Source organism: Nasonia vitripennis, chromosome 2, assembly GCF_009193385.2.
Source record: "Nasonia vitripennis strain AsymCx chromosome 2, Nvit_psr_1.1, whole genome shotgun sequence".
In the NCBI taxonomy this organism is placed as follows: domain Eukaryota; kingdom Metazoa; phylum Arthropoda; class Insecta; order Hymenoptera; family Pteromalidae; genus Nasonia; species Nasonia vitripennis.
In genome coordinates, this window is record NC_045758.1 from 1,358,956 (window position 1) to 1,373,610 (window position 14,655).

At 48.3% G+C, this 14,655-nt stretch overlaps 1 protein-coding gene across 11 annotated transcripts in view; it reads right to left on the reverse strand.

Annotated features, from left to right (window-relative positions):
• Positions 1-14,655, reverse strand: part of LOC100121037 — a 68,241-nt gene that overhangs the window by 17,093 nt on the left and 36,493 nt on the right. For 8 of the 11 annotated variants that reach the window (XR_004226626.1, XM_031922823.1, XM_031922821.1 and 5 more), the window contains exon 7: positions 9,178-9,225. The exons of the other annotated variants lie outside the window; for them this stretch is intronic. Coding sequence is in view for 7 of the 8 variants with exons in the window: in XM_031922823.1 (XP_031778683.1) it covers positions 9,178-9,225 (48 nt within the window). In the remaining variant the exon portion in view is untranslated. The remainder of the gene's footprint in view (positions 1-9,177; positions 9,226-14,655) is intronic. 11 annotated transcript variants of the gene reach the window in all.

Below are 14,655 nucleotides of genomic sequence, written 5' to 3' on the forward strand. Positions count from 1 at the left end.
GCCGGTCCGATTTTAAGCCGAGGCTCGATCATTAAAATTTTCGCGAACCGTTTTATCGCGCCTATAATGATTCACAAAAAAATAATAAATCCGGCACACGGCGGCAGCTGAGAAAACACGAGTTCCAAAAGCGTGCTGGAAGGACGCAAGTAGGGGTCGAGAGCTGTTCAGGGTCAATCCGCAAGTGAATAATTCGCACGAGAGCTTTTTTGGGCTGATGGGGGAGTGGATGCTCGAGGCGCTTGCGGACGGTGTTGATACTCTGATTTGACTGGGTTAGCGGGCTTTGTTGGTTTATTTCTTCGACTTGAAGGCAATCGTATCAGGGTCAGCGTCTCGGAGTTTATACGGAATTCGCGATTCAAGGAAGAGCTACGAGAGGAATGAACAAAGCAAACACGCGTCTCGCATAACCTTTAGAACGTCGAAATGAAAAAATATCTCAAAAGCCTCGGCATAATGCTCGAAAAAGGAGCCTACAAGCGCTTTCGTTTTCTACTCTGACCTGGAAAAGATCAATCGCGCGACGGCGCTCTCCGGGAAATGTAGGTTACCCCTCGCGATTTCCTCCCCCCCTTTTGTAGTAGTAGTACGCGCGCGTCAGCGTCACCTGATGAGACGACGACGACAGCTGCTGCGGCGACGACATCTCCACGCTTCCTGAGCATCCATTTACGGACGATTCAGACAGACGGAGTGAAAGAGGTAGGTATAGAGACTTTCGCGGTGAATGCTTGATTTGGAATTTTTCCTATGTTCCTTACTACACTCTCTATTTTACAAGTGCTGCGCTGAGGTTATCGAGTGTACAACGACCAACTTCAGTGCATGTTTTTTTCCTCTCTTCACATCGCCAGAAAACTTTACACGTAGCAAGAAAAAAGCAAGAAAAAAAAACGAAGCGGCCCGTAATCTCGGCTAGAAAAGCACGAGTTTGACAGCTCTCCCAGGGGAAATCACCCGAGTCGCATAAATCAGCTGATGAAGCAACAGCATGTGTACACACGCGTCGTCGAGCAAACGAAGTGGAGCTCTATCCGCGAGATTTGTCTCTCCTGCATGTCCTCCCTCTCTATTTTTACGTTTTCTCCTCCGACACGACGTCTTCGACTCACGAAATAAGAAGAAGAAAAAAACACGTAAACGTAGCCGCGAGAGCGGTCGGCGTGAATCGGCAGTCGTACACTACACACAGCCGGCTGCCGAGAGAGATTATTTTTAGGTCTTTTTCAAGGCCCGCCGGGATTTCGCGCGGAGGAGCTTGCAAAAAGTTCCGCAGTCAAAACAATCATCGTTATTATTCTTTTGCGTATCAACCGTGCCGCGAGCTCTTTTTCTCGAGCTTCTAATTTTGAACGTTCATTTTTAACGCTGTAATCTCTCGCGATTAAGGTAAATAAAAAAGACCAAGGATTCTCGGAACGACGACGACCACAATCGACCCTAAAAATAGTCCCGCCAGGAACTATGCGCGGCTCTAGTCATACAGTATAAAACCGCTAATCCCAGCCGCCAGCATTCGCGTCCAACCACAGATACCCGTATAATACAGTCGGCTGCATTTTTTAGCACCTCTCTCGGATTCGCACAAAAGCGCGCGAAACAAAGCAGCACTGGAGTCGCGTTGGGCGATTAATAAATCGACGGAAGCGGGACCGGCCGACCGGACGCGTAGGGCGAGTTGAAAAACAGAGCGGGCGCGGAGCTACGAGTCCCATTAAGCCTCGACCACAGCATTCGTTCGATTATTGCGCGACAGGCCCCTCGACCGTTTTTAGCTCTGTGCATTGTGTCGTAGGTATGAAATGAACGGTTTCGCCCGAAATTCGCGACGGATGAGCAGACTATTGTTAGGCGACGGCGGTTTGCGGGCCATTGTGCGGCTTGATTGAATGTTTATCCGTAGCTGATTTTCGGCTTCGGCGTTTGCAAACTGTGATTGTTTGCCGCTGAGAATCGGATTGGAAGCTCGCGATAAGAAAAACACAAACAGCTCGCAGACGGGTCGTGAACAAATTCGACTGCGTTGAATTAGAGATGCCGGTCGAGCGGGTCTCTCATTTTTCAATTGCGACTAATGAGGCGAAATTGAAATTTAGGCGTCAAGCACGCAATTTATCATCATTACCCGCCGGTACAACAATGCAAGGGCGAACTAGGTGCTCTCGCGAATTCGCCAACATAATTGTCCAAATGCTACCGCCTCATCTGGACACCGTATATAAGGAATGAGGATGCGTTATTTCAACAAAAATCTCCGCTCACCGATCAGCGCACTCTCGACCCATCCTACATTCCTCCGCTCCATAAATAACGCTCGAAAGCAGCAGGCGCATTCGGCCTCGATGCATTAGCGCATCTGCGGTCGCGCAGCGGGTTGATGATTCCCTTTCTCTCTCACTCTCTGCATAATGCCCGAAAAAAAAGACGGTAGCAATCATCCAATCGAGCCCCATCAGTGGAATTGAAACTGCAGCCCGTGATAAACACATTCGCGAGCCCCAGCGAAAAATACCTTCGTTTCCGGCGGCGAGCGTAAATCAGCATACACGCACTCGACGGCAAGAGTGTATGTAACGGTACGCGCAGGAAAGGCACGCGACTGCACGACAACGACGGCCCACGCGGTATTATCCTCGCGCGCGAGGCGCGGCTGCCTCTGCATACTTCCCGCGCGAGCAAGTGGATTGAGATGCGCCGCGGGAGGTGTCGCGCGCGCTTGGTTGAAGGGTTCATTACGATTGAAATCGCTCCGAAGCTCTGATGCGTTTAGGGAGATCTCGTCGTTCGTCGGATTTCGTTGCAAGAGCTCTAAATATATACGCGGATTACGCAACTTCCTGGTAAAAGCCCGGATAACGCGCGAATTTCTTCGGTTATGTATGAGGTCGAGGGGGGCTTAAAATTAGCGCTCCCAAAACAAATTCGGAGAATGGAATCCGGGACTATTACTTCTGCGAGCGCGAGCGTCCGGGAGAGAGAGAGAGAGAGAGAGAGAGAGAGAGTAGGCGCTTCTGAAGTTCTGTTTGTGGGACGTCGGTTTGCTTGCTTGCTCGCGAACCCGAGAGTTTTGAACATTGTTCCGATTGTTTTACTTGAAGCGCAAACCCGTATGACTGATCAATATTTCCGTTGCGAGCGAGTGTGGTAAACAATTTTTGAGCTTTGTTGTGTACATGGTTGACTCATCGGAACTATTTCAGACGCGCCAATTGATAGGAAAAAAGGAGGAAGAAAAACCTCAGGACGACTGGGAGATAATAATAATTGCAACCGTGACTAACTGCTTATGATTTATTCGACCGCGCGCGATTATGAATCATCCAAGGGAAGTCTGTCGCTCTCGTGTGTGTGTACGATGTGATAATTAGCTGCATTCTCATGCAGTAGGTTGCTCAATCGAAGCCTCAAAAAACCATACTACAATGCAAATAATTCACAGCCGCCTGACCCATACTCTAAAATAGCTTTCCCAAGGTTCGTGGTAAAAAATAACGCCATTGTATAGCGGACGAAAGCTTCCTAATCGACGCGAACGAAGTCATTCCTTACGGGCAATCTCGCATCGCTCGCGGAAAATTCACGGATGCGCACGTGCGCGAGAGGAGCGCATACTCACGTCGTCATAATCTGACAAGCGAGAGAGTATATAAGGAGCTCAGAGAGTGGGCTCGCGGGCGTTGCATAATGTGTGCCTGCGCGTACGTTGTATAAGGATGTCAGAGTGCACGGCTGCGTCGCTGTTAATTGCCATCCTTCGTCCTTTCCCGTAACGGTCTCTCTCTCTCTTATGCGCGACAGCTTTTTCGACGTCGCACGTATGCGTTTATCTCACGGACGCGCGATGGCGACGGTTTATCATATGCGAGAGGGAGAGAGAGCGTAAGAGGATCATCTCGCGTGGCGCGTGGAATCTGATTATGCGTATATTCTTTGACGGATTAGTGCGGGATTTTGCATGCGTTATGAGTCGCGCGAGCGATGTTGGAGGGCGCTTCGTACATTGTCAGGGGATTTCTGGTGTAATTAAAAGTTGTGGTTCACGCTTCGGAATGCACAACGCTGCGTGCGGTAGAAAATTGGAAAAAAAAACTCTCGTTTGGAATTTCGATCGTTTTATCATCGCGCGTAAATATTGCACTTCTTGCGGCTGTCGTTTAATGCGAGTCGAAAAGATTTAGCCGCGACTTTTATGAGCGAACAGCGCGCGCAACCGTTTTATGAATAGCTATGAAAATGTCATCTCGCTCGCGGGAACAAAACTTTAAATTGCAAAATTTCCCACCACGCGCATCAAGAATTCCATTTCCGACTGCCCCTGTTTTTAGTTTTCGAAAAACACCCTCGTGTATCACGCTTTCGAAAAAGCAGCCTAGTCCGTCATCGCGCTGCAGACACGCCGTATAATTATCTCTGCGTTTTCATCTCGAGTCGCGCTCCTTCCATTTTCTGTCTCTCAATTGAGGCGAATTGAGGGGTCGCGAGGCGTAGCAGCAGCAGCAGCAGCGTCGTCTTTGACGAGCTCGTCGTCGCGAGCGCGCGTCATTATCGGGACAAAGACCCGACGGAGCGTCGGTGGTATGTATAGTGTTGTTCCGCGTATACTACGCAGACCGGCCACCCTGATGAGGCAGCTGCTCTTTCGCGCGTACGGAAAGCTCGAGAGGTGTGCGCGGTGGAGGATCCCGCGCGTGAATTTTTTATTTTGTTGGTGTTTTTTGGTTGAAATTTCGAGCGTATAGTGCCTGAACAAAAATGAGCCACTGTCCGAAAGAATGAGGGAAGAATGACGTATTCAGAGAGAAAATTCCCGTTCTCAGGTAGTACTTTCCCTCTCGACGCGATCTTTACACCCGACGACGACGACGACGACGACGACGTATTTCGCGAGCTGAATGCTCAAAGACTGGCTCTCTTGTAGCGCTGCACAAGGGCTAGATTGCGCTCGAATGTTCACCCTTTCAGGCACGCTGCTGGCGTACAGCCTCGGAATGAAGAATAGTTGAAATGCGTTCCGCGACTAGCACGCTGAAAAACGTATCGCACAAAGGAGCGTTTTGAAATTCAGCGAGCGATAGATGCAGAATCAAAAAGTTTTATCAACTCTGTATGGAGCCGGAAATTCCGTTCCGATGATGACGTCAGCGCGCGAAAAGCCGGACTAAAAGTGCGCGCCAGCTTCGTGGAAAAGAACGACGGAAAAAGGGTCAGTGCAAAAGAGCATTATTCATTTGGCCGTTAAATGCCTCTGGCGTATTTTAGGGCTGTACCTACGCTCGTGACGGTGCTTGTGCCAAGTACGCGAGCGCACAAGAGACGCGGACATAATGCTAGAGTCGAGCGAAGCAAGAACGGTTATTTTGTACTCTGCTAATAAGTCGAGACGAGAATTCATTTCAGACTTGGCCAAGAGAGAAAGTTTTATGCTGGAATAGGACGTGTGCGATTAAATTTACATCGCAAATAGAACGAACATTATTAACAGACCATGTCGAGGCTAATACAGTGTAAAAAATTTAAGCAGCCGTAATCATCAATAACCTTGTTTACGCTGAGCTTCGATAAGATTCACGGCGATGAAGACATCGTTCCTCTTCGACAAATAAAAACTCACGACGGCGTGGAGAGAAAAAAAGTGACTTATCTGCCTAACGACACACAGGCTTGCGCGCGATAGAGCAAAACCCGACGAGTGACCCCGCGCGCCTACGATCGTCGACTCATGGAATTATGTGCGCGCGCGGTATATCGGCGTCGATAATTTCGAGCGCGCGGATGGGCGTCAACTTTATGGCATCTGCTCGTCGTGTGCATAGCGGGCTCGGCTAATCTACGCGATTTCGTAGACGCAAGGCTGCTGTATTTATTGCTCCATAGCTGCGGGATTATGCGGCTAGTGATGCGGTGGGTCCTTTTATTTAGTGTCGGCTCAGGGGTGTGTTTATGAGCTGTGCCTTAGGCTTGATAGATTGACGGTGGAGAATTTGGTATGGTAATGGTGATTAACGAGACGGCTTAATTGATATCTGACGCTCTTTACGGCGCTGATATACGAGCATTCACCTGAAAAGCATACAGATTCTCAAATTTTTTTTATCTAGCCCTCGGCGATATAGTCCTATTTCCGAGTTATTATATCATACTACACGCCTCGAAATAATCCCACGATCGCATCGATATTATCGTTGGAGTCGTTATTAATTGCGTTGTTTCGGGCTCATACGAGAGTACATAGCTCGCGAACCGCCGTATTTACGTAACATCTCACGTGCGCTATCTGCCCCCGCCTATATACACGTCGTGTGTGCAAGCAAAGGGTGTACGCGAGCGGTGTAATTACGAAAGACTGTTATTATACGAATTCGCCAACGCCTGCGTTACACATTGCTTTTCTGGAGATTGTTGATGCTCGATATCGTAAAGCAAGATGTGAAAAAGGTAAGCAGAGCTGATTATTGAAGCCATAAATTTCGCTGGCACAATGGCCAGCTCTGATTGTAGAAGCAGTTATGCATATATATAATTCCCCTGTACATTGTCTCGGCCGTTGTTCAAACGCTGGTGAATTTGTGAAACGCGGAGGGAGAAAGAGAAATCAAATTAACGAGTCACTTCGGAATGCGCATTTTTTAATTATCAAGTAGCAGAAGCGAGCTTTCGCGCGAAAAGTAATTATACAGAGTAGAGCAGTAGCAGAGGAAAGAAAGTAATAAGCGGTGAAATGTTCAGCTCGCGCGTAAATTAAAAACCATTCCCCAACTCCGCGCATTCTTTAATTACGCCGGGACACGATACACCCTTTCGTACTTTAGCAGCGACAAGCTTGTGAACGAAATCGCGGCAGCAGAACTTTCTCCGGAATTCACCTTACACTTCTCTGCTACCGATAACAGAGCCTAGGACTACGTATGCAACGCACGCCATAAATCAGACGTTTAAAACACGTTTCAGAGGACGAATTCCACGAGTGTGTGACAATGGTACTCGCGTAACACGCAGAGCCGCAAGATTTACCGTGCAGGAGCGCATTATGCGCAGGCATGGATTTGTCCGCGGATAAATCATCGCAAGTCGGCTAAACGGAGATCCACTTTCGAGCGAGTGAAAGCATTTGTCACGCAAGACGTGCTCTGCTTTTGCTTAAAACCGTAAACGTACATAACAACATATTAACAAAGTCGAGTGTCGCAATAATTCGCGCATCTTTCGCATTACCTACATTGGCATACTCTGGCGATAGGATTCATACGAATTGTCGCATTCGGAGGGAAAAAATTTCATTGAAATACTAGTAAACCAAGCCATCACGAAGCGAATTAACGCCTGACTCGCAGGTCAATTGTGTTTACGACTCCGCGAGCGCGCGTTTTACTTTCTTCCGCGGGAGACTTCGCGTGTGGGCAAAGGCTGCGCCTACGCGCTGCGCTTTATTGTCCCTTTTACTGGCGGGAGCGTGCACAGCTCGGTATATCGCGGCTCGCGGTTCTTAGGAGGCGAGCAGCGGCTAATATAAATAGCGGCTCGAGCGAACTTTGGCGTTGAAAGCGAGACCCCGCAGCTGACGCTCTGCAGTGTTTGACGAGTTGGCTACTTTTTGCCATCGGAGATACAAACATTTTTAATTGTACAAGTTTAAATAAACGACAAAGCGGCGGTTATAAATTACTAGCGTTCGTGAACAGAGTGCAAGCCTGATTTATTTCCCACAGAATTGATGATGCGCAGAGCAGTAATTTGTTATAATTAGCACCAGTCGCTTCTATTCGAATTTTTCCGACTGGCTTGGACAAAAATCAAAACGACTATTCAAAGCCAAGGTGTTGAAACACCGGGTGTACGAGGCAACAATATCAGATTTTTCATTAGTTTATATAAATAAAATGACCAGACAGGAAAGACTAATACAACGCTATTTTAATCGAGACAGTGTTGTTAAATCTAGCGGCTATTTATTCTCCGGAATAGTTTATGCAAGAGATGCGTAATGGCCAGCATTTCTGCGAAAAAACGCAACAATTCCGATAAGGGGAGCAATAAATCTGAAATTTACATGTAGAACGCATATTCGAGGCATTAAATCTGAAGCACGCGTTGGCCGCGTCCCCGTTTGCGAAGAAAAAGTGCACTTCAGCCGCGAGAAAAAGACAGGAATGAAGACGAAAAGGGTAAGTGAAGGAGAATTAGATGCGCGAACAAGGTAATTTAGGTCAGTTCAGCATTCAACGTTCACAGCCCCGTCTTCTTTCCGCTTCAAAGATACGAGCCTTTCTTTTGAACATGTTAATTTTATTACACTTTTTATACGCGCCGTAGTGGAATAAATAAACGAAAACTTATTTCATATGTATAACGTTCGTTGGCAGTTGGTTTCATAACTCGCGCCTTTTCCTACCCTCAAAATGAATTTTACATAAATCCAACTCTACCCCCGCTTGCGAATTCGCGAACGTACATACCAACGACACGATCCGAATCATAGAGAGCTTTATCCCCGCGGCGTTTCACCCACTTTCGGCCCTCTGCATTGGCCGCGTGCGCGCGAATACATGTGCCTGCTTATCGAGGGCAAATTTAAAGTTCCGACTCGGCCTGCCCCCTGTGTCGTAAATATTTTACAATCAAGCATCGACCCGATAAAGAGGTTGCTCGCTCTAACTATCCCCGCTGAACATGATACCGCTTATTTTTTCACGTATACTTTAGCATTACAAAATATTACGCCTATCTTGCTTATTCGTTAAGCCAGAGTGCGCCATCTACTTTATCACTCGTATACGATACAAGACATTACACCGTAAGAAAGATACACGGATATAAAAATAATCCGGCGATCACAGCGCATCGAGAGTATATGGCTATTAATATCCTCGACCTATCCGCACGAGACTTGTGCGCAAGAGGTCACGTGTCGTTCGCAGACGCGTTACACATCCGAGCGGGCGAAATATATAAAATTTGTCCGATAGCCACGAGGAGGGGGCAAGACTGCATAACGAAGTCTCGCGCGCGCGAGACTTTTCGCTTTGATCTATAGCGCGGCGCGCTTCTTGAGAAGGAGAAGCATCTCGACCTTGCACTCGGCCTGCATCTAATGAGAGCCAAATTACGCGAGCCTCTTCGAATCGACCGCATTGAGCAGCGACGCAGCGCTGCTGAGCACGGGCTTTTGGTACTCACGTGGGCGTGGAGATTTTGAGCGGACGTCGTGCGTTCCGGGTAACTCACCTGCAACAAAAAAGAAGATAAGAATTAGATAAGGGAAAAATAAATTATTTCTCAGCTCGGTTACTCATTCTCTCCCGTAGCAGGTACTCCCAACATTTGTTCGGGGCTTTATACTGCGCAGGCAGCGCTAAACGTAAACTCTGGGCTCCTGTGCGCGCATTGCAGAAACTGCTGGCAAGGCGAAACTACTATACGAGGGAGAGATAACATAGTCCAAACTTCCGCAGCCGAAGTTTACACATCCCGTGTAATAAGAAATATTCGAGAAGCTTTTACTATCTGCGCGCGAGCAACTTTTCACGACTTGCCTCCTCTTTAAATCCGATCCACGTATATACAAGCGAAGAAGAAGCTCCTCTATAACAATGGTAATCGTATAGCCAACGTCGTATCATCGGCGAAAAGGCGTATACCACTCTCGAGGCCTCGAAGAAAGTGCGAACCATAATTTCGCCTTTCTTCAGCCCGATATCCTCCCCAGCGTAATTTTCCTCCTCTATTCTCGCCGTAACTATGCGGCGAGGGTCAAGCATTCGACAGAGCACATATGAGGCGAAGTTTTCCCGATAATTCCTCTCACACTCTCTAGCCACACGTGACATTCGCATTAGCCCTCGTGTAATTTTTTACAGCTCATTCGTTACACTGCAAAAATGCAAGGAAGAACAACGCGTTGTAAACGTTACAGCGAGCGCGATGACGTCAATGCGTAACTACGTCAGCTGCAGTAGGGGGAGCTTTGATGTCGTGCAGAGAGAAAGAGAGAGAGAGAGCGTTTCACGTCTCATTACTCTTTATCAAATCGGCGTAAAAAGCTCGTCATCTCAAAGTGCGGCTGTGAGAATCCTCCTCCGACGCCGCCGCCGCCGCCGCCTCTTCAATCCAATTCATCCCTCGATAGCTGCAGAATATCGTCCCGCACGAGTAGGAGACGGGAAGATAATAACCGGCTGGCTTTTCCGGCTGTATATGTGCCAGCAGGCGGCGAAAGAAAAAGCGAAGGCGTAGGCAACCGCTCGCTTGCGCTGACCCATATCTGTCTCGAGTCCCGAGTGGGATCGATTCGCGAGAGCTACTGCCGCTGCTACTGCGAGTACATAGTGGCGTCATGTTCGCGGCATATCTACCTTTTGTGTGTGTGTGTGTGTGTGTGTGTGTGTGTGTGAGCGCGTATGACGAACGCACGTACTCCCTTACCGCCGCCGAGAGATGTGGAACGAGAGGCGACCCTATATACTTTGGCTGTACACGTCGATGCTGTACACTGTGTTTGTTTTCTGAAAGGTTTTTCACGCACGCTGTGATCCGGCAAATGTTGCTCTCTGCTGTCGTGAAATATTTCAAAAGGTTTTATCGCTCTAGATTCGATTCCAGTCTAACATACTCGCAGAAACGTGCTCGAGTATTAATATAATTGAATTTCCGATGAAGCTTCATTAAAGCCCTTCGAATATTGCGGAGCAGTACACGGCGCATCAAATTTTCAGAATACCGAGCGAAAATTTTAATAGAGCTCGTCCGAGAATGTCTGCCGCTCGTCATCGCCGTACGAGCTGCACGGAAGGTCGATACGACGAGAGAGCCAGCGTCAATCCAAGACAATTTCATTAAATTCCGATGTTCCCGGGCTTAGCGCGCGTCATCGCACGCGAGTCGAGAAATGTCTGTACTTAGACATAGATACGAATCTATGGGGAGACAGAAGTGTCTGGCGAAAATTAGTTTAAAAAGTAAAGGTTAATCATATATCTGACGACGAAAATACACGTGAAATTTCTGCGGCGAAAGACCAAGAAGCCGTCGATCAATATACGCTCAGCAGAACACGTGATCTCTTCTCGCAGCAAGTGCTCTATAAAGTGCCATCTCTCGTTAATCCTCTCGTGTACGCGCCATTTCGCGGAAGCGTCGCAGTTAACGCTATCGTCAATTGATTCGCCGAACACGGACCAGCGACTTTTTTTCCCGCTGCGCGAGAGCATTTTTTCTTTTTATCGAAGAGAGGTTTAATGGCCTGCAAATATTTGCGAGCAAAGCGGCGACGATGACTGGTGAGTTAAAAGCGCGAGGTGCAGCGTATACACTTTAACGAACGCGAGCGATGAAGTTTCGGTCGGACGAGCGAATCCATTTTGTACATTTTTTTTTTTAACTCGATTCGAACGCTGGATCATCGAAGGGAGCCAGAGTGTTTTCGACTTTACGCCGCTTTGACGTTTTTCCCGCGCGGCATAAAATAGTATTAGCCGCGCTCGCGGAGTGTATTAATCACGATTATATAGACGAATACAAGCAACAGCATTTATAAAGACACCGTGGGGATATTACGGCGATGATTAATGGCCTCGACGGATAAAATTGTTATCGTGCTCCGAAAAACTTTTCGCGACGCTCTCTCCGGGGAATTCCGCGGGGGTGAATCGAGATAACAGAGTTGTATATAGTGTTGTATATAGTGTCTTATAGGTACCCTATAAACAGCCGCACGTGCACAGCGCGCGTAAACACATTTGTTTGCAGCGAGATGCTAACTGAAAAATATATATAATACGCGAAAAGACAATGAAAAGCTGGCACGATTGCGCTAATTGTAAGTCGATCCTACTCGAATCTCGATCGCCCACTCATACGGCTCCGGTTGTATACAATAATACCCTTGCGCAACTCTTTCTTTCTCGGAAATAAGAGATCCTTAAAGCACTCCGTGACGCAACACTAATCGAATTTTTTCTCTCCGTGCAACACCGTGTGTCCGAACGACAGGAGAGAAAGAGGGCGACTCGCGCAGTGGTAGCGCAAACTTGACCCGCGCGACCTTGACTTGAAAAAATAAAAAGCCGAGGGAGCGGTATTGCTGCAGTCGTAAAGAGCAGACGGGCGGCGTCGGCGACGGAAGTGGAGCAGCTGCAGCTGGTGTACACTAGAGTTGAAACGTCACGTGTGTGCTTTTTCGCAATTTCAAGGGAAATTTAGCGGCAGAATACGCGTTGAATTCGTAAAACCCAGTTGCGGCCCATCAAAACAAGCGTCCGAAGATATTAGGAAGACGCGGGATAAGCTCCTCCGGGAGAAACTTCATCTAAATGCTTCCCCTATCGCGTATAATCCAGCATAACTCGATAACTCGATACTCATATATCCGCAGTACCGAACACGGTCCATTCACTCTCGCTCTCGACTTCCCTCAGTTCGGCTCGACTCCCACGCGCGTCTCTTTCTACCTACGATTTTCCAACGGACGCGCGTGTGTGTGCTTCGAGAAAGCTACGAGCGAGCCGCTAATCGATCGAGTCACTGCTCGTCAAATCGAGGCCGGCGACACCGAGCTCTGTTTCGGCCGTTCGATTGGGAGAGATTATTACAGTCGTATAATGCGCGGCGTGGCCTTTAATCCGCGAGCCGGCCTCCATTGTATGCGCTCCGGGAGGTCGTGCGAAATGGGTCGTCGAGAATGTGAGAATATTTTCGTTTAAGCGATTCTCTTATTTCTTTCTTTTTTTCCAGCTGTGTGATATACTGGCGGACGGAAAACTCGGGCGGTTTTTCGGGCGATATTAAAATACTTCGGTCCGCAAGGTCGTCGCGGTGGAATTTTCGACTCTCAAACTACACAGCCGCACAGCTACGCTGATAAAGACGCACTTGTGTATCGCGTTAAACAGCACTCGGGAGAGAGGGAGATATAGTCGGCGCGCATAAGTAAGCCATTAATTCCATTCGTGACGCATCCTCGTATAACCACCGAATTATACACTAGAGCTCGCGCGGATCACTCAATTACACACAGAGAGTTATAAGCCGTAAAAAGTGCGCGGCGCGCGTGCGGCAAATGGAACACAGACCCGCGCCAACGAATAAACCTCCATAAGCCAGCTCTTCTGCAGCTATCTCGCGCGAGTGTGTAATGATTTCCAACAGCTGCAACAAGCTCCGCTCTCGCGAGACACAAGGTTTCTCTTCTGCTATACACTCGCGGACTGCACTACTCGCTCTTCGGTCGATGACGCGTTTGAGCAGTGCAGAGCTAGCGCGCTACTGCGTGTGCAGAGAAGAGCGAGCGAGAAAAGGCTTCGGCGTCGGCGTCGCGCGGCAATGAAAAGCGAGGGTGTGTGTGTGCAGATATGTCGCCCGTTTGTCTGTCTGTGTGTGTGTGTGTGTGTGTGTGCGTGTATATATATATATATATATATATATAGAGCAGTCGATATCGCGTTGCTAATGCCGAATGATTAGATTCGTCGATTCGATACCGATGCACGACGTTTTATTTACCTTGTTCTCTGCACCGCGATGAATTGCACTCTTCAGCATATAGGTATCTATTATATAAGCGATACGATACAGTTCTAAAAATACGAGGGCAAATTCTTCAAATTACACATTTTTTGCGACCGCTGTACAAGACTACTGGGCACGGTAATGGCAAGCTTAGCCTAAGTATACATTCCAAGCCTCAATCGGGCAGGCCGCCACAATGGCACAGTAATATCCACCCAGAGCAGCGGCGGCATATTAACGCCGCGTCGACACGCGAAGCAAAGAGAGATAGAAAAAAACGTCGAATGCAGTAGGGAAAGAAGCAGTAGCAGGGAGGAAATTGGCCCGACGCCCGAGCTCTGCACTTGGAGGAGTTGCCACCGACGACGACGACGACGACGACGACGAAGACGAGGGGGTTAACGTGCCGCAAACGAGTAGTTCGCCGACAAGAAGGCGCGACAGCCAGGTGCAAAGAAGTGATGGCTTTAAAACTTTGCATATTCGTTTGTATTGCTGCAACCTACTGGATATGGACTGAATGTTTCATGCCGATCGGACGATGCAGATTTTTGTCTGCGCAAAGTGGCGCATAAAAATAAAAGCCAGAGATACAGAAGCGATGCTGAATTTTTCAGGGAACACGTGCGAGCCCGATACGAGCGTTATCCGCAGAGCGAAAGCGATCGTGGATACGTGTGTGGATGTTTTGGCGTAGCCAGAGCTGAAAAAGATAAAATTCAATGAAGGCTAGCTTCCAGCAGAGCAAAAGATAAATAAATAGAATCCCTCGCTCTCTGCAGGTCGACAACAACGGCTACAGCAGCCTCGTCACTTATACACTAATCGATGGACTAAAGATGGCTCGGCGTCGAAGTTTATAGAGAGCTCGCGCCTTTAAAAATAGCCCGGAACTTCTCCTCCTCCTCCTCCTCCCGCTGCGCGTCGCTTATTAACGATTTCTCGCGCCCTAATTAACCGCGATGCGCTACTGCGCGCGAAACACGCAAGAGCCGCGAGCGCGCCTATACTTCGTTTGTATTCTCCTCGCGTACACGTAAGCCCACGCGATATTGCCACCGTAAGCCGATCACGGACGCGGCAGAATTAGAGGCTTTTTTCGGAGCTTTGTTTTGAGAAATGTGCGCACGCGGTCGTCGCTGGATATAAAAA